Source organism: Rhea americana, unplaced genomic scaffold (assembly GCF_003343005.1).
Source record: "Rhea americana isolate MKP2758 unplaced genomic scaffold, rheAme1 scaffold_25, whole genome shotgun sequence".
In the NCBI taxonomy this organism is placed as follows: domain Eukaryota; kingdom Metazoa; phylum Chordata; class Aves; order Rheiformes; family Rheidae; genus Rhea; species Rhea americana.
Genome location: NW_028186368.1, coordinates 5,754,465 through 5,774,739, shown reverse-complemented (window position 1 = coordinate 5,774,739; position 20,275 = coordinate 5,754,465). Strand labels below are relative to the sequence as shown.

General features: G+C 34.9%; 1 protein-coding gene across 2 annotated transcripts in view; it reads right to left on the bottom strand.

Annotated features, from left to right (window-relative positions):
• Window positions 1-1,226: 1,226 nt before the first annotated feature.
• PNISR (PNN interacting serine and arginine rich protein) overlaps window positions 1,227-20,275 on the bottom strand; it is a 28,370-nt gene continuing 9,321 nt past the window's right edge. For both annotated transcript variants that reach the window (XM_085306938.1, XM_085306939.1), the window contains exons 2-12: window positions 16,992-17,110; window positions 15,596-15,781; window positions 12,458-12,681; window positions 10,623-10,809; window positions 10,187-10,377; window positions 9,438-9,575; window positions 8,579-8,678; window positions 7,811-7,864; window positions 6,316-6,486; window positions 2,602-3,709; window positions 1,227-2,336 (exon numbers count right to left, since the gene is read on the bottom strand). In XM_085306938.1, the coding sequence (XP_085163064.1) occupies window positions 2,306-2,336; window positions 2,602-3,709; window positions 6,316-6,486; window positions 7,811-7,864; window positions 8,579-8,678; window positions 9,438-9,575; window positions 10,187-10,377; window positions 10,623-10,809; window positions 12,458-12,681; window positions 15,596-15,781; window positions 16,992-17,079 (2,478 nt within the window). In that variant the 5' untranslated portion in view covers window positions 17,080-17,110 and the 3' untranslated portion in view covers window positions 1,227-2,305. The remainder of the gene's footprint in view (window positions 2,337-2,601; window positions 3,710-6,315; window positions 6,487-7,810; window positions 7,865-8,578; window positions 8,679-9,437; window positions 9,576-10,186; window positions 10,378-10,622; window positions 10,810-12,457; window positions 12,682-15,595; window positions 15,782-16,991; window positions 17,111-20,275) is intronic.

Sequence of the window (20,275 nt, the reverse complement as noted above, 5' to 3'; positions counted from 1 at the left end):
TATGTCTTTCTCTCCTATGCTGCGCATCTTTTTATTTCTTAAAATATTCTTAAAGTACTTTAAAAATGTAAAATAATAGAATAACAACTGAATTTAGACACTTCTGCAATTCTCACCTTTGTATATATTTGTATATGTTTTACTTTAAAATCACTTCAAATATATAGAATTATGACTGGATGTTACTTTAGCCTTTACATTTGAAAAACACTCAATAAGAGAATTACTAAAACATGACGAAGTGTAATGAATGTAAAGCTGACACAGTACAAATGTATTCTTAGTTACTGATGTGTTGAGTTTGCTGCTTAGTAACATTTCTGAAACAGTTAAWTACAGTGGTCGTATGCTCTTTTTATTGGCATACAGTCACTACCCATATAAGTGCATTTGTGTCAAAAAAAATAATTTACAGGAAATGATAAAATTCCAGTTGTTGGCAGAGTATATAAAGCTTTTCATACACAATCTTTTTTTATTATTGAACAGATGAGATAAAATCTGAACTGAAAATCAAATGCAATGCATCATGGAAACTGTATTCCTCAATAGCTTTTCTTCCACTTAATTTTAGTTTCTTTCTCTTTCTCAAAAAAGAGGTCCTTTTAAGAYAGCTGAACTGTTACTTACTCTTCAATAAAATCCTCATTTTGACCAATAGCCAATAGCATATYGAAATCGGATCAATATATCATTATTTACATCCATACCAATGCAAGTAAAACTAGCATGTTGCAAATTATGCCTTATTTTGCTCTCAGATATGACTGCTTAAACTACTTCATGTAAAAGGATTTAAATTTGGGGGTTATATTAATTATAACTGAATTAACTAATTATTTTTCTGCAAAAGTGTTTTGATAAACATGCAGTATTCACCAGCCATTAACTTGGTTAATAAATGTATAGTTAAAATGTGGATTCTTTGCCAAAGCAAGGAAATTTATTTCTGCATCTCATTTATGAAAAAAATGACATAARCAAAAATGCTACATAGCTCAACTCTATTTTTAGTTAAATGGATTAATTTGTTCAAGAAGGCATGCTTTGCAAGTTGCTAGTACTAAGATATTTTTTCTTATTASAGAAAGCCATCAAAGAGCCATCTTACTTTGATGTTATGCCTTTTATCTTTTTCACAATTGCTATTATACTAGACCTTCTAGGCACAGATCACTAATCTTTTTCTAAAATAATATTCTTCTGTAACAGTCACTGGCCTATGGTTGTTTTTTGGTTCTTTTATTAGTCTTGTTACTAACAACAGTTTATTTCCTGAACAAGGATGTAATCACCAACTTCTTTCACTTTATGGTAATATTAAAATCAAGGATTTAGTTAAGTTGCCATCTAACCAATGTATTAACTTTACAGGAATCACAATTCTCATAACACTAACAAAAATWATCAGTTTTAATGTTGACTATGCATTTGATGCACATGCCAAAATATAAAGTTTATCTACTGTCAGTTTTTTAATGTGTACTGAATGCCCTTTACAAATATATTCAATAAATCTAAAATGCTGAGTCTTGTTCCTGTAATATCCCTGACCGTCCAAAAAGTTTTCTCTGAACACCAAATAAAAGTGGGWGAGGAATATAGTTCCAGAGCTTAACACTGTCACACAAGTTCAGTTAGTTGCACATATTCCTAAAGGGGTTCAGTCTGTTTAAGTATAGCTTGTATTACAGTGACCCACATTTTACACACACGGCGTATGTCACTTCATAGTCCAAATCAAAAAAGAGATTAAAAATCTATTACACATATCTAAAGAAAAATAAGATGTCTATACTGTGTTCTCCACACTCCTCACCCAACAGATTAAGCTTATCAAGTCCATGGATAACATATTTTGACAAGTGTTTTACGTTAAAATCTTTTTTCAAGTAATTCAAAAATTTGTTATACCAAAAAGCTGCCTTTTTTTTTTTTTTTTAAAAAAAAAAATACTTTCTACAGTTTAACACAAAATTCAGGTGCAAGAATTTTAAACAAAAATGAACTAAAGAGCTTTATTGACATCACAGTACATTCAATAGTAATTTAAGAACATTACAGCTGAAAGAGAATGGCATGTTTTATATTCYTATTAAGCACTACCGTTCTTGAAAAAATGTAATACAAAGAAATCCTATTAGGTATTTAATTCTGAGCAGCATTTGGAAAAAATACACCTATTTACAGATAAAAAAAGGATTCTGGTTTCACCTACATAGCCACAATGTGCCTCTATAATGAGACAAGCCTTTTATAACTCATGGAATTTTTAAACGTCATAGCACTGGTGCCAGATCATTCCTCAACGTTTACGACGAGGAGGAGTCGTTGATCTGAAAAATAAAGGAAAAAGGGGAAGAAGTTAATTGAAAAAAATAAAAGACCCCCAAGCCCACACACACTTCAGGCTTAATTATTAATAGTTTTAAAAGATTTTTCAAAGTTACTTTTGCCCAAGACAAGAAATTTAATAAATACCATACTTTATTAAAAAAAATCTTTCATATGCTGTACACATGAAGACGAATAGCAAAAAAAGGAAAAAAAAGAAAAGAAAAAAAAAGAAAAGTCAGACAAAATACTTAAAAAGTATACTACCTTGATCGTGACTTAGACTTGTGTTTGCGGCTTGCCTTCTTACCAGACCTTTGAGATTTCTCCATGGAGCATGATCGAATATGCTTCGATTTCTTAGCCTTCTTTTCTTTACTGCTTCCTGGTGATTCAGAACTACTCCTTGCACTAGATTCAGAGCCTGAATGTTTTTTGCTATCTTTGGTAGAACTTTTTTTGCTTTCTTGTCTGGAATCCTGTCTTAATATTTTCACAGATATTGAATCACTGCGAGAGAAAGTTCTTTCACCGTCTCTTTTTCTCTTTAATCTATTACTGTCATCATGATTGCTGGCCTTACTTTCTTTCTCTTCTTTTTTTGGCTTATCCTTTCTTTTTTCCTGATCTCTCTCCCTTTCTCTGTTCTTTTTCCTATCTTTATCTGTACTTCCACTTTGCTCTTTTTTCCTTTCTTGATCTTTGCCATCACTTTTATGTTTGTGCCTATTTCCAGTTGGACTTCTACGCTGGTCTTCACTTTTACGTCTATCCCTACTTCTGCTGCGACTAGCATGGCTAACTCGTCCTCTTGAGCGACTACTACTTCTGCGTCTATCCCAACTTCTCTCTCGGGAAGGACTCGGATTTCTTCGTCTCTCCCCTCTTTCAGCGCTCCGATTTCTACTAGGTCTTCTCCTTTCCCTTATTTTTTCCCTACTCCTACTTCTCTCTCTCCTGTTTCTATGAGAGTAACTCCTGCTTCTACTGCGCCTAACTTTATGTGAAGGGGTTCTGCTGCGACTATGTCTCTTCTTCCTTTTAGGAGAGGAAGAACGTGAAGAACTGCGACTACTACCTGAGCTACTGCTGTATGATGAACTAGACACAGTACTGCTACTACTACTGCTTCTGCTATTGCTGCTAGTGCTACCGCTACTAGAGCTTCTTGACCTACTCTTTCCTGTCCTCTCTTTTTCTTTACCCTCTTTTTTGGGTTCTGTATCAGGTATGATTGCATTTGGAGATCTTTTCTTTTCATGAATCATATCTGCTTCAATTTCTTTTCCCTCCTGTGATGTGAAATTACTGTTTTGTTCTTTGCTGATAAATTCATTCATCTCTTTTGCAACTTTTTCATTTTGTAGTTTTTCTTCTGAAAAAAATATACAAAAGAAAAATACTAGTAATTTGAAGTAATATGTCAATAATTTCCATATTGTTACTTCTGGCAAAAACAGTTTCCAAATACCTTTCCGAATACTTATAATTAATACACTGTTGCTATCATATTAACTACTTATTAAACAACATGTTTTGGGTTTTTTTGTTGTTGTTTTAGTTCTASAAAGACTGTTACCCTCTTTCAGAAAAAATGCAGAAGCCAGAGACTTTTAGAATTATTTKATGTCATTTCATATTTCAGTGGCTTAAGGCAAAGTTCTCCAAAGAATACCCTGGACCACTAGACCTCCTAATTCATCCACATAAACATACCTGCAAACTTTCCACACACCTGATTCTTCCTGCATTACTCCTCTAGCCTTACCTATGCTCCCTGCCTTCCATCCAGCTCTGTCCACTGGTTTTTGAGTAATCATTGTCTGGTCTGCAGAAGATTTATTTCCCAAACAGTGCCTCTTAACCTCAAAGCAATGTAGGCTGTACATGCTTATAGGTTCTGTAGGATTTGTTATCCAAAACAGTCCTACAGACTTTCYGTATAGTACTTTCTGCTGTAGTGACACAGGTTTGCTTTTTGAGAGAAAACATTCCTTTYATGGCCTTATCCAGGGATAACTTAGATTAGTCCTAAATGCTAAACAGTTACAAACAATTTACACTTTTCCTCTCTTTAAACAGTTTTGATAGTAAATGAATGCCTAAGGGGAGGAATAGTAGAAAAAGAAGACTTATAAACAATTCTTTGCTTAAGACTCAGCTCAAAAGTTAACACCATAGCATTTAATATAGACAGATTGTGAAGCTGTTACAGAAGAAAAAGTTAACATCAATTGAGGTTGTATAACATTTTGGTAGTCAGCAAATACCATAAACATGGTAAGATGACAACTGCGGAAATAAAAATATATTTCTTAAAAGTAATATAAGGTGTATACAGGCCAGGATTTTCAGATAATGAAAGAAAAAACTGAGAGTTTTAGAACATTTTCCAGAGGCTTCGAACTTTAAAAAAGTATTACTTATTTCTATTCTACATAGGATCTTTTGCATCACTGGGAAAGTTTACATCTCCTTTTAATTGAACTCAGAGAAAATAATTCACGTATAATATTTTTAGTCAAAAAAATGTCTTTTTGATGTGTGCCATCAATTCCTGAATAAGTTTAGGGAATAAAACTGCATCAGGAAACCCAGAATACTTGAAATGGCAACTCATGGTTAAATCTAACCCAYAGACCAATTCCATCTGGTCCTAGATGTACATGCAGAACCCAGTGTATGTTAGAAGATGCTGTACCGTATATTAGAAATCTGCCTTCTCTAAACCCTGGTTCGCATGCAGTTCTAGCATTGCTTAAAGTTGCTTTGTAGCACTGTGAATTTCTACAGAGAATAGTGTAGGGAAGAAACTTCAGTATTCTAGATCTATAAAATGGGCTTCTGTATTCTATATTCATATTTCTGAAAATAGTCCAGAAAGACATTCCCAAACTGGCATCCGGCCTCTYGCCCTAGCAAGACAGAGGTCATAAGCAACTATTCAGTCACTCCCATATTGATATACTTTTAGGCATAAATTTAGAAAGGAAGAAGCTTAGATAGCACATCCTTTTATTAAATGATCTATATGCCTATTTCTAGGTCTTTAAAATAAGAACAAAATGGAAGAAATCATCCATCCTAAAACAATAAATAAATATGTTTTCATGATAGCATTTTCTGTCTTCTACAAATGAGGAATTTAGGTCACTATGTATTATGTGGGCTTAATACCATTTTATTCATCTGCCCATCAAAACTGCTCTTCAGCTAGAAAAGTACAAGGTTGACTACTATAGCCTTTTGAGTGATAATACTGATACAACACTTTACCTTGCAGGGAAAAGCAGTAGTAAATTACAGGAAAAAAAAAATCATCACACCTGTCAGCGTCTCAGAGATTGGGTTCAATWATCTGTCCCCAGTACGAGGTCCAAAAACTCGTTTATCAAAATAGAGTATGTGGACACATGCCTCAGTTACAACTGGAAACAGTAAGTTCAAAGAAAATACAGCCTCCAGGTGTACATTCTGAAAGGCACACTGCACAAGATTATGTAACCTAAAAGCAAAATTTTCRAAACTGAAATGTGCTTCAAATACTCAAGAGTGGACAACTTTAAGAAAGCAAGTCTATACATAGTGCAGTTTGCTGCAGTTCCTCAGAGGGGTAAAATTTATCCTCCAGTCTAACTTGGATATTATCTGAACTGTTTTTTTAAACATGTGTATTAGACACACACACACACACATATATATGCATATATATGTATGTTTGTAACATGTCTGCTCTCTTAACAATGAAATAGAATATTTTAAGAAAAATATACTTAATGATTTTTCCTTGTTAGAAAGAAGCGAACCTAATTTTTATGAAGTAAYTTGAACATGTTTTTTATTACTAAAGTGACAACATTTCTAAATTAGGCTTTGTATTTTTGGTTCAAAATGTTCTTTTGCCTGAACTGATTAACATATACTCTCTAAATAGCAGAATACACATGGAGTAGCATAATAGGAAGACATTACGTGATTTACCTTCTAGCTGTTTTTCTAGCAATAGTTGCTGTTCTCTTTCTTTTCTCCAAAATGCTTCCTGTTTTTGCCTGATTCTGTGTCGTAATTCCTCATCATCAGTATCAGATGATTCAGAGCCTCTGTCACTCCTCTCATCTTCACTGTCTCCTGATCCATAACCACCCAGTCCACCTGCGTGCATAAAGTCCAGTCTATCACGAGGAAAGATTAAGTTTTGTTCTTAATATTTCTGGGGGGCAAAGAGGAGAGTAACACTGCCCTTCCTCCACTTTCTCTTCTCTGAAGAAGCCACTTTATTCTGGTAAGTGCCAATGTTGTTTGACTGTTGTGATCAAGGCCCCCATATCTGCATTGATGCTTAGTGTCTGGTTCTACTCCTTCTGGAACAGCTTGTCTATTTTCGTCAGGCAACCAATGTGATCACGATACCGTTTCCATTGTATGGAAGGGCAAAAAAAACTCCTTGTGGAGATCGTAACAATGCCTTCCTATCAGCAACCGCACAGAAAGAGCAGGGAAATGCCCAGGACTTTTCCCTGAAGATATCTCTGAAATGACTTCAGCCGCCTCCGTAGTCCAAGGCAACAGAAATTCTGAATGCCATATCAATTTTTCTATACTGATTTAGAAAATACTGCATTTTGACAGGTACAGAGATGGAACAGAAATGGTCTTTCTTCTCCCCAAAGATATTAATAATTACTGGACTGATAAAAAAAATAAAGTCAATTTAAACATCTGACATSGAGCTAATTTACTTTCTTTGAAGTTGAGGTTCTTATGATCTTTATTAAAGTACTTTTAAAGCATCTGAATACTCGAAATGAGAACCTTCAAACTAATTCATTGTAATACCACGTACTGGCCACATAAATGATCAGTGACACTTTGTAGTCTTATGATTTTAGATGATAAAAAGTGTGTGTTGGGAAAGATCTTCTGYTGTTATGTCTCAGGCTGGAATTTCAAGCTCTTTTTCCTGCGTTGCCTTTAATTGGTAATCTGACATATGAGAGCCTCTGTATGTATGTAGCTTTTCAATAAAATAGAAATTCCAAAAATTGTATTTTTATTTATAAACATTTGTTTATAAATATTATTGTTCTACCAACTTTCCTTTGTTGTTTGGATGGATCAAAACAGGAGAAAAATATAAAAAACGTATTCTTCTCTCTAAGAGACTGCAGTGTGCTCCTGGAACAATCATCCTATTGAAAAGTAAGTTTATCTCATGTTTTTACATATTTTTCAAAATTAGGACAAGATTCTGATATACTAACTCACACTGACTAGTCCTTTACTCCAAAAACCACCCCACTGATATCAGTAGGATCACCTGTGGAACAAACAGAGGTGCTGGTAATGATAAAGTTATTGGAAAGTGACCCACACTCCTGAGCAATTAAAATCTAGTTTGAAAATGCAATTTCTAGAAACGCAAGGCAAGAGTGAAACTCCCCCTTTAAGCCCTCTCAAAAATAAGGAACATACTTACCGAGTCCAGTGAGGGAAGCCAGTGCACTGGACTGTGCCAGCTGTTTTGCAGGAGCTTTGTATCACATCAACAACAGGAACAACATGTTAACACAAATAGCCACGATTTCATAGTCATGAGAGTCTACGGTATTGTTAAATCTACTACTATTGCTGTTCTTGGAGGGGAGAAAAGAAACATTAAAAACGCATCATCCATTTAAAACCAATTCTAGATTTTCTGACCACGAAGACTTAGAATTTAACTGCAAATTAATAGTCAACAAAAAAAACATAGCTACRTTCATAAATCACTTTCCAAGTTACAGCATCTGCACATAATTTTCAAGTTTCAGTAGTTACATATTTAACTCAACTATGTTAAAAAAAATCTGTTATGTAAGCACGGTAACATGTTAATAGTAAAAGCAAAAGAATTACTAATTGAGGATTCAAAGTTCGTCTCTTTTCACTTCTGAACAGCTAAGAACTTGAGATAAAAATGATAGCATTAAGAAACAGCTACAGCTCAAGAGYGATTGACACACAGGTACCATTTTAACTAAATAAATGAATCGTATGAAGGAAATGGAATAACTGAAGTAACTCACAATACACTGCACAGGACAACAGTACATGATTACTGGATTTGAACTCTATCAAGTCGGATGCATTATACTGGGATTGTTCTTGGGGGACAGCTATGGAGGTTAAGTGTTCTAGAGACATGCAAATACAGAATACTCACAGAAGAAATTTAAAAAAATGCAAAAAAAAAAAAAAAGCATACCTTTAGTCGCTTTACGGTGTACATCTTTGGCCACATAATAAATTTCTTCATTTGTGACATCTAAAAGAATCTCTGTCAGCAGCATTTTTGTCAGCAACATCTGAAGAAAAATTTTTATATGGTTAAAAATAAAACCTCCTGATGAAAACAGACATTCAAGTTATAATCCACAACACAACTTCATTTCTTTTAATAGTTATAAAAGCACTATTTTGCATGTTTTATTTAATGGTTTCTTTCAACAGACATCACTTAAAAGRAAACAGAAAACATCAACAGAACAGCAATATACGAGACATAGTAATTTCGCTATATGTGAAATATCAAACACAGAACTTTTAGGAACCACTAATTCTCACTGCTAAAATTAGGTATGTCTGCTTTCATGAGAGTGTCACGCTCCCCCTCCTAAAGCAAAAACTATGATATCAAAGYACAAAGGTTTTGCAGATAGTGAAATTCTTGCTGGTCCAGGACTTAAACAGTTTCTCGCATTTTCTTGCAAGAACATACTTAAGATTTCTTTGCACAGGAACTGAGGTTGAAGCATAGATTTCAGATAGATGCATTTAATCATTAAAAGTTCTCAGAAATTTGCAGAAATAATACTGGTCAATGTAAAGATTACAGTCATTCTGTTCTTCCACTATTATGCTAGATGTGAGTTATATAACCCATGTCCTTGTCTGTATTAAAAAGACAGTATTATAAAAAGACATGTACATATAACTCTGCTTCACTGTATGATGTGTACTGCCACTGTATTTACAGTATCAGGCAGAGAAAAACTTCTTAAATTTTGTTATGCATGTGAAGATCAACAAATAGAAATACTTGGTGAGAACTAGGTTATTAATACCATTTGATACTCCTTTTCTTCTTCTGTCATTTCTGGTTCACTTTGCTCCTCTTGAGGAGCTGGGGATGGACTCCTGCTGATTTTCCCAACACTTACACCTTCTGTGTTTTCAGCATCTTCATCTTCCTCATCACTGTCCTATAAGAACAACATTGTACGTTTCAAGAAAAATTTAGATTTTAAGCCTATTAGTTTCTATTTATATTAATGAGCTTGATTTATTTTGTAATGGAGTCTGTCTTACAGCTATCACAAAATCCTGTTTCTTTTCTCTGTTTTCCCTTGCAATAAACACACAGATCCCTCCCTTCTCACATGGGATAAGTACACTGTCAGTTCACTGCCAGATGGGCACTCACAATTGCAAACAAATGGGCTAACTAATAAAGTGAATGTAACACAAAGCTCCTTAAACTAGTTCAGTTCAACAAACACCAATATCTGAATTCGTTCAGCTACTTATTTAGAACGCATACCTCCTTAAAGACCGTATGTGTTCCAAAATACAAACTGAAACAAGCATTTTATCATTCTTTGCTAATACAGAATAAGTAWTATACTTTTACCTGTTAGCCATTAACAACTTTAAAATATCAAGTAAATATTAACAAAGAATTAACTATATACACTTAACTTTAAGTAACAGAAAGAGACAAATTGAAATACACAGTCTCTCTTTTGAAGAGACCAAAAGGTTGATACCTTTCAGGAAACATAAATCTGAGCCAAAAGCAAACCCTTCTACTTACAAATTTACTTTTCTGAGGTAACCGTGGACCATCCCCTTCTTCAGCCTCCTCGCTTGCTTTTTTTTCTTTTTTAGACATTTGTGAACGTTGCTGCTCCATCCTCTCTTTTTCCAGTTTTTTCTGTTTCTCTCKTTCCATCTTTTCCAGGCCCTCACGAATCCAGGCAGGAAGAGTTCTACGCTTCACAGCATCTACACAAGTGAGGTTTACAGTTTTGTAAGATGGAAAAACCTTCAAAACAAAAAACCAGCAAACCCTCCATCTCCATTCAAACAAATAATGCACCAGACTACAGGTCAAAACCATTAAATAATAGCTTTTTCATTTCCTTTTTTACTTTATAAGAAAAAAAWGTCTTCAAATTCTTTTTAAAACAAAATCTCTTTCTAAAACAATGCTTTCATGTTTCTTTCATTAAAGAGCGGTTAACATGTACCAATTTGTGGAGGCTCTTGCTTCACTGGCATCGCAATAGGTGAACGCTGACGGTCTCTGAACGAGGGTCTTTCCCTTCGATTCTGAGGAGGTGCAGGAGGTGCTGGTGGCCCTGGTGGCCCCGGTGGTCCCGGCTGCCAATAAGGAGGATGAAATCCACCTTGGGGTGGACCAAAGGCAGCCCCATGCTGAAAGAGTAATGCAGTTTATTTTTCTTCACATTTAATACTATATACATCATGAGCATGTGTGCAAGTTGGTCTACAGAAATCCATGCAAGTAGGGATCCATGCTTTCCTGTGGTCCTCAAGAAACAGATTTCCTTTAAATATTTAAATGAGTTAACTTACAGATTTGAAAATGATTTTTAGAGTATAAGCACGGATAATAACAAAGCTGAAAGGGCTTCAAATGACCTTCTTTCATACTGAGCTAAACATTAGGCCCTACAATCACCATCTAACTCCATCAATTTCTTGCCAGCTTATCATCAGAGCATGCAGTTAAACAAAAAGTATACAAAATAAAGTCTTAGTCTTTCCTGCAACTGCAAGTTGATGACAAAAAGGGAAAGTTCAAGTTCTTATTGCACAAAAATTTTTGCACTGTACTTTTTTGAGTAATTATTCATGGATGTTATCAGCAAAAATAAATTTTATTGTTGATTAAAATGTTAAATACATAAATATGCAAGTTTGGTACAGACTCTGGGTTCTGAGCAAGGTTTTATATAACCCAAGAGCCACAAGTCTTGCGATATACAGTTTTTGTTGTATTTGGTGGTCAGAAATGCCTAATACAACTATTTAAGATGACAGCACTTAGGAAGAAAGCTATAGCATCAAAATTTTTTTATTACATTCTATTCACTATCTGTTTAAGTCACCAGTAGTAGAAGCACTCTTCCACTACAATTTAAGGTCACATATTCCTGTGAGCAAAACAAATTTTATGTACTATTTAGAGAATTTTGAGAAATTAAGTTTTGATCCTATGATAGTAAACATCAGAAATTATTATAACCTAGTGTATTTGAAAATGATTAGCTCACCTCCTGTCTAACAATATTGCTGAACATGAATATTTAATAATAGAGAAAAGCAGGACAGAAGATAGAAACACATTTCTACAGTTCTGTCAGTCTTCCCTTGGATTTGTTTATGAATAGGAAGTGGATGTTCCAAAAGGTACAGTTCGTCATTTATTTCAAGAKTTTGAAAGTAGAGTACTGAAAACTGGGGAGAGATCCATAAGCTTTTTGTGTTTAAAGAGTTTTTCAATGCCCCCTTTTATTATTAGTGTTAAAACTGYCTATAATTTTATTATGCTACACAATCTGTATGCCAAAAATGAAGAAAAAATTGGATGTGGAGTTTTAGAAACACCATTTTTTATTCACAGAATCACAGTAGATAGATRTGGAAAAGATCAATAGATCATCCAGTCTATCTCCCTGCAAATACAGGACTGTTCCCTGCAGTACATTATCTAGTGTATTTAAGTACGTATTTCTGAACTTTATTTTTCCCCCTTTCTTTATACAAAGAAAGCTTCATAATGTTATATATTAGAAAACAGTGAGTCATCTTAGCATTGCACACAACAACCATTTCTCATAACTAGTATAGAAAAAAAACTTTGGCCTCAAAATAGAACTGAAAACTCTAAAGTCGTCTTCTGTAAAGTATTTTGTRAAAACGTATCTTAGCAGATAACAGATTCTGTAGTTGTTTGTAGAACCGAAGAATGAAAGTCGCCGCTAGATGATATTAGAGGAACACATCCATGGAAGGGACTCTGCACGTCTACAATATTAAAGCAACAAATATGTTTCACCTGATAGTCAAACTGGTTCACTGGCCCCATTGCAAAGTTATCGGGAGGTCCCCCAAAGTTGTGATTGTTCTGGTTAAATATATGCCTGTTGTCAGGAGCAAATTCCCCACTGTCCTGACTGTTGCTGTCTTCAGATGGAGGAACAATTTCCATCGGACCTGGGGTTGGAGCCATCCACTGCTGATCTGGAGGTGGATGAGGGGGTTGGTGAGGCATTCCCCATTCTGTTTAGGATTTAGAATACAATTCAATACCAAGTTAATAAGATTTATGAGTCACATGGTTCCTCAAAGCAACACAGATGGTAAAGTTATGAAGAATCATTGATCTACAGATTGTATTATACTGTCTTGATTAATAATTTCCTTGACCAAATGAGAGAAATACAGACAGACAGCTGTAGCTGTTCAGCTGTAGCTGAAAYAGAACATATGTTCTGGAAGACAAATAAATTCTAAATTTGTAAATTTGTTTTTCTAGGTTTACAGGGATATTGAGCCCACAGCACTTACAAATTGTACCAACTGTTAAGGAACTGCCTCTACTTCTCTGCTTCTCTGTTATTTAAACTTCAAACCATTGAGCTGTTCTATTCCTTTGCATGATAGACTTAAGAGACCTATTATAGACACAAATTGTCTGTGAGCAGCAAAATTGATTAAATTTGTTTTCCAAAGTCATGTGTCTTAGTAATGGATGTTAACCACGGATTCTCCAATACCTAACAGAGGTCCCAGTATAAGCTGTGGCCATTAGCCCTCAAACTTAAGTTACAACTCGCTAACAGAGTGAAGTTACTGAGAAGAATGAATAAACAGTTCTTCTGGCCATAAGCTTTGTTTCCTCAAGAAATCAGTCTAAAACTTATATCCATCCTACAGATCCATATAAACTGTGATTAAACTTTCATCACTAAAGAATTAATACCTAGCCTAATTCTTTAATAATTCTTCTATTTTTTTTCTCATTTTTAGAGTCTTTTTGTCTGTCAGTGTCAGAACTGGATTCATTACTGTAGCCACTAAAAAGGTATAACACAGCTTTTCTACTTGGTAGTCCCCTTATTTGTAGGTTCAAAGATTATAACACTCCTTTTACTCTCAGTGTTATCATATAAAGTCATGTTTAACTGATTATTCAAATCTTTTCCAGAGCCAATACCTCCCAGGACAGAATGCTTTATCTTTTAGGAACAGCCTATAACAGTTACTGTTYATAAATATATGTCTTAATATTTGACAACATTTAAATGCCTGGTTCACTTTAACTTAACTGACTGAAAACTTCAAAGCTGCACACAACAGATGCTGTTTTCACTCCTGGAACATGACACCCTTCAAAATGAGTTGTTTGCTAGCTATGCAGTTAGTTTTTATATTGCCATTATCCTCCTTTGTCAGTAGCAAGCACAGGACTTTTCGGATCCAAAGTTAATTGAAAAAGTTGGAAAGGATATGAAGAAAGATGAAGTTTTCTAGAAACAGAGTGAATATGTGAAGGAGTATTTTGGCTAAACATACACACTATGATTTAGTTTGGCTGTTGTGATTACTTTTATAAACTAAGAGTGAAGCTGCCTAATAGGGGAAGCTRAGTCGTACCTGCATCAGCATGGTCTTTATCAGAGTATCCCAAAAGATTTGGGAAACAACATTTTTTTAAATGAGATGCCTAATAACAGTAGTAGAATTAATTGGCATAGTTTCCCCTCAACAGAGGTAGCCACATTTTTTTGCTCTCTGATCTAATTCTTAATGGATGCGTTCCTGTTCTCCATTTTCTGGGGGAGCTTGAGCTCCAAATGTCCTGTTGTGAGCAAAACGTCTTCCTCGTTTTTACCTTTCTGTGACCATTTGCAAAACTAACACTAAAGATTTTATTCTCTTTCACTTCACAAACGAAACAAGATAAGATGAAGAACTCATCACTGGAGGATCATATAAAGAACATGGCTGTTTGATAACGACACAGTATCTCTGTGCAAACTTCTGCTTACAATAGTATATACAGCATATTCTTGCTGTATTTTTGTATCACATAGTAAAGTTTAAATTCTTACACATGGGTACAATAACTTGCAGCCCAGGGCAGTGATGTTAAATTTAAGTGAAACATGATATCTACATCCATTTTTATGCACGTATAAGAACTACCAATGATATTCTGAGATAGTCTACTTTTATTAAATATTGCACTTATGTAAATTTGAATAGTTACAGGGAAAACTAGAGGTATTACTGTTTCAATCATTAATAGAATCAAGCATGAAATGSAGTTTTTACTGAGCCAACAGAAGGCAGGCACAAAGACTTACAAACTACCTTCCTCACAAATTTCAAGTTACAAATATAGTGCTGAAGCAACAAATCTTCTGGAAAATTTTCGGAATACAACTTCAGAAAAAAATCTTAGTAGAATATATCCAGTTTCTACCCCATGCCTGATGCCAGTGTTACTTTATGAAGTTTTAAAAACAAATTAAAGTTTTGAGACAATTATAAAGAACTGAAARTAACCAATATTAACAGAAGCTTTTAAACAACTTTAACTTATACATGAAAAATTATGCATGACATCAGATACACWAGACAAAAAAGGCAAATATTAACTTCTCTATATGTGAAAGACAGCTAAAGACAGCATCTGCCTGTTAAGAACTTTTTCTACATGCCAAAGTCATGCCAGAAKCAGATATTGGGCTACAACAGAGAGTAATAGATGTCCTAAAATTCTAAAGCATTCTGCTGCCTTCAGTGCTGCAGTTTCCAGTGCCTTCAGATAACCAATGAAGCATGTAAGATGTAAGAACAGATTTGGGGAAATAAATATATAACTGCAATTCACTTCATCATTCTACAATATTCAAATCTTTTGCATAGGTATTACTATAAACCAATGTTTTTATTTATATACAAATCAGCAAGTTGTGTTATAAGACCTTTGTATCTCTACTCTTACCCATATTTCGTGGGACACTAACTGCAGAGGAGCTGCCTAATTCTTGGTTAATTAGTTGATGCCACAGTTAGTGTTGCTGATTGAAATCTGAGGGACATGGCAAACACAAACCCAAAACATGCCTGACAAAAAGTAAATTTGTTCATAGGAAAAAAGAAATGAGTGGGAAGGAAAACAAACCTGGCTGCCACATTCTGTTGAAGTTGGGATCCCCTTGAAAATTATTATGGTTGTTTGAACCAGATTCTATTCCTGAAACATCCTGTCCATTTGGCATCATTCCCTGTTGCTCCACCACATTCTGTTGTCCGGAGGCTTCTCGCTGAGCAATCCATGCTTGAGCTAACGCAGCCCAGTCTATCTGGCCTAAAATAAATAGTGAAAACATAAAAGGTTAGTGTTCGCGTTTCTGAAATTTAACACTGCTTCTCAATTACATGTCTAATTGCTAAAGAGAAATAGGCAATGTTTACCTTCAGCAAGTATCACCAGCAGAATTGTTACTTATTCACAACATACAATAAAACRAACTGGCTGCAGATGTCAAAATGTACACACTTGCTAAAGTAGAGTTTTTTTAWGCACATTCAAAATACCCTAAAACAGATTATTTTAGGTTCACATTAGCACTGGATGGTAGCAGCGCTCTTATTTCTTAAGTATACTAATTATGTCAGAAAGAAATATATCCTTAAATTCTAAATTCATTAAGATTCAAGTTTAGGAAAGGTGCATAGTTAGAAAATATTTTACAATGTATGGTCTTTGTATAACATCTGCTTTTTGGAATACTATTTAATGTTACAGTTCTCTCCCCTATTTTCTTTACCATCATTCCTACCTGTACATAAATAAATTGCACTGTCATCTGAGAAYAGTATTGTCTATTGCTTATTATCAAGTCAACAAATGTAGAGGTTGCAGAAATCTAAGCAATGGACAACAGTGCAAAACTAGTCAATCTGTTCATTCTGCTTGATTATTAAATATATTTCTCTACCTCTTTTCTGGATACCTCCATATGTTTTGCATTTTTACCTTCTASAGAATTTAAGGTAAATTATATTTTATTGATTAAAATATTTTGGGGAATGAACTAGGTCATGATCATCACTACTGCAGCCTAAAATAAATATTGCAGCAACTGTTTCAGTGAGAGGTTTTTCTCTGTATACATCTGCACTAAAAATTCTACCACCCAGGCACTGAACAACAAGACAGATTTTATCACATGAAGGTTTCTTATGATTTAGGTTGGCTGAAGAACTGAAAAGCATATAGTTTCTGTAAAAGAACACAAGGTTTAAATGTAGGTCTGTACGACTGGTAGAATATTGATAATTTATGCAAGAAAATTCAGTTATAGGTCTATTTTGCATATTAAATATTAGAAGTGTCAGAATTCTAGGAATCAAGGTATGGATTCTATTTTTTTAAGTTGTTCTGAAAAGCATCATAAACGTATTATCTTGAAATCAGATATAATAAAGCAATTATCAGTAATGATCCGTGATGAAGACTCTAAAATTCAGATTACAACAGATAAAATTATATCCACAAAGCTTTCTGTACTTACTTGGATCTTGCTGGTGCTGAAATGACTGCATCCACTGCTGTTGGTTCAAAGGCCATTGCTGCCAAGGTTGTCCACCTTGATCCCACATCTTTTAATTCTTTATATAGTCTATACTTCAACTAAAAATAATAGTTGTATGTTTAAATGGATGCCCATAAAATATCACATAACTGAAACTTATATTATTGCAGATACATTTAAGCCTTCCAAAGCAAGCTGAAGCAATGTTGGCTCAGTATTTTTAAATGGAGGAAATGGTTCATCCTCTAGAGTAATATCTGAAAATATTATTGTAAGATTTCAGAAGATTAGTATGCTTCCTCCATATTTTTGTGAGGAAATTAACTACAAAATGACATTCAAGAAGAGACATGAAAAGTCCATCAGAAAAAACACATGTATGCCAATAAATGCAATTTAAAGAAAGTTAAAATAAACAAGATGATATTTAAATCATATTCTTGCCTGCTTTTTAGGGAATAAAGGGTATTTTTCTACACAAGTTACATACAAGGCTGTTAACCAAGACACAGGAAAGTCACCGATGATAAACAGACCACTAACAATTATATTGGAGAGCTTAACAGGTACATTATGCTCTCCACATGTGCTTTATGTATTGTATAAACTCATTATAATTTCCAAGTGAAATACGCCTTAAAATCTAAGGAAAAACTTCACTGCATTTTTGCAGATTTACCACATGGTTCCTTAAAATCAGCGGAAACCTTTCTGGTGTAGTGATGTATATCCTCACTGAGTGGCAGGTAACAGCAGTAGAACTTAATAGAAGGGGAGTTCCACAACCTCTTTCAAGTGCCGTTCCAGGACCAGATTTGCAAGAAATAAGTGAGGTACAGCAGTTTAGCARGTATGTCCATAATTACACACCAAATTCTTTGGGTAATTTGCATCTCTTATGTACATCCACCTGCTATATACAGAGAGCACTAGCTACACTGCTTCAAATCACGTTCTTGAAGGCCAAGTCAGGGTACAGTTTTGGAGGTGGTTCACTCCAGGAACTGTTCCCAAATGCCAGTATGGATAGACTGCACCAAGGGTGACTCCCTCTGCCCTACGTAGTCTCTATTAACAACTCAGAGGGCTTTCCACTCTCAAACACCTTACATGCCATAATGCCATTCCACGGGGCATTCAACTCAATGCTTGATTTCATGCTATAAAACATCACCTATGTGGGCTGCTTCAAATACTGTGAACTTAAAGGGAAAAAAAATCAAGAACCCCCACAAAAATATTTATTTCCTGAAGTCATTGGGCCAGCACACACAATCTAGMGGAGACTCACAGTCAAATGCTATACAGAATGAATGAATATAGCCAGTCTGCTTCAGGGGAAGCAAACTCAAAGCACTCAGTGTCATTTGGATGCACAACCAACAATATATYCCTAATCATTTTTACCTCGTAAAAGTTTACAGTATACATGTATCCCTACACACAAGGTCAGCTTTCAGCAGACACAACAGAAGCAATTATTTCCTGCCCAGAAAGAGACCTCATGCTTAATGGCTACACATTCATAAATAATCGCAGGACTGTACAGGAAGAGAGCAGCAAGCTACCAAAAAAGCTGAACATAATATTATGGSATGCTGAATCATGCAAAGATAAATGCAGGCTAAATTATTTTTCTGTATTTTTTTCAAATTTTATTTTTATTCTGAAAAACCTATACATCACCTTAGTTTTAAGACCACTTACACTCAAGCCCATACAAAGACTACACAGGTATAGCTCAGAAAACTTCAGTTGCAAACCCCYTTTTGGAGACTTTCAACAAGACCAGATCAAGTTTAATACCAGAGAAAAGCATGAGGTAAAACCTGTTTCCAAATATTTTTATTTMAATGATATTTTTATGATATTCAAGCTTTTCAGCAGGTGAATAYAGAGTGCATGTCATCAGGATTTTGCTCTGTATCTGGGAAGTGAACTTTCTTACATTAGATGAGCATAGAGAAAGTGGCTAATAAGGTAACTACTCTGCCACTTAATGTAACCTTTACACTGGTCCTGCAACATCTAGTTCTCTGAGTGCTCATATATACATATTTCACATATTAAGTATGAAACAGTAATCTCACGTAACTATTATTAYCCTTAAATAAGAAAAAAGGAAATCATTCTGTCTCTTCCTCCCTTCAATTCATCTTCCCTTTCAGGATCCAGACATCTTTCAATTGTCAAAATAAACTTGTTAACACATTAAATCTGCATCAACTGTGGTTCAGGATAATCACTGGTCTTCAAAGAACTGAACTGCCTCATAGTGCCCATTTCCAACTATTAAATCACATTATCAATGACAAAAATGTATTTCAGTATTTCTGATATTACTTATTTACCTAAATACATACTACTTTGGAAAAAGTTTGCGATACGTCACTAAAATAAACTCAGCAAAAAAATTACAAGGTTAAATTGTTCTCTTAAGAAAGCGCAGCAATATTATTAAAACACATCTATAAATTCAACTGAATTGGAGACACCTATATACAGCCAGTAAAATAAAAATAAATCTTATCTGATCCTATTAGGTCAAAACTGTATCTCTCTGCTAAAATTTGGACAAATCAGATATTTTGACAGGTTCCAACTTACGCAATTAGTTAGCAATAAACTTTTGTACCTRTTAAAATACCCGTCGTTTATCTGTTTCTAATGGATTCATCACTGAAAAGGATGTTTAGTATTCTACCTTTTTCTTCTTTATTCTCAGGCCTTGATCCTCACCATGGACGGAATGAAACACCAGTTTGGATTGTAAGTGTCTAAGATAATTCCTCAGAATCTCTTCTATATAACCTACACTCAAGACAGTCAACAACTATCTCGCTATTCCACAAGTTGTCCAAAGACATAAATTGAGCTTTATCATGGGAAGGAGGCAAATGTACATTGCAGCCACATCCTGTAGCATCTGTGAAGGTAGCACAAGAGACAGATCCTGACTCTGGGCACCAGCAGAGTCCTTCCCAYCCTGGTTTTCCCTACACTACGTTGCCTTCCTTTAGGACTCTGAGGTCAAGTCCAGACTATGCAGCAGTGCCTCAGAACAGCACTGGAATTCAACCAGTACCAACATTAGAAGAGGTTCTCGACACCACTCTACTCCAGGCCAGATAGTGTTCTGCCATGCTGGTCCCAGAAAACTTCAGGAGATGGCAGGGACCAGCACACCACCAGCAGCATGTATGGGGCCACTCTGCTTCAGAAGATCAGGGACTGTACATCTGTGCCAGCTGGCTTCAGGAYAA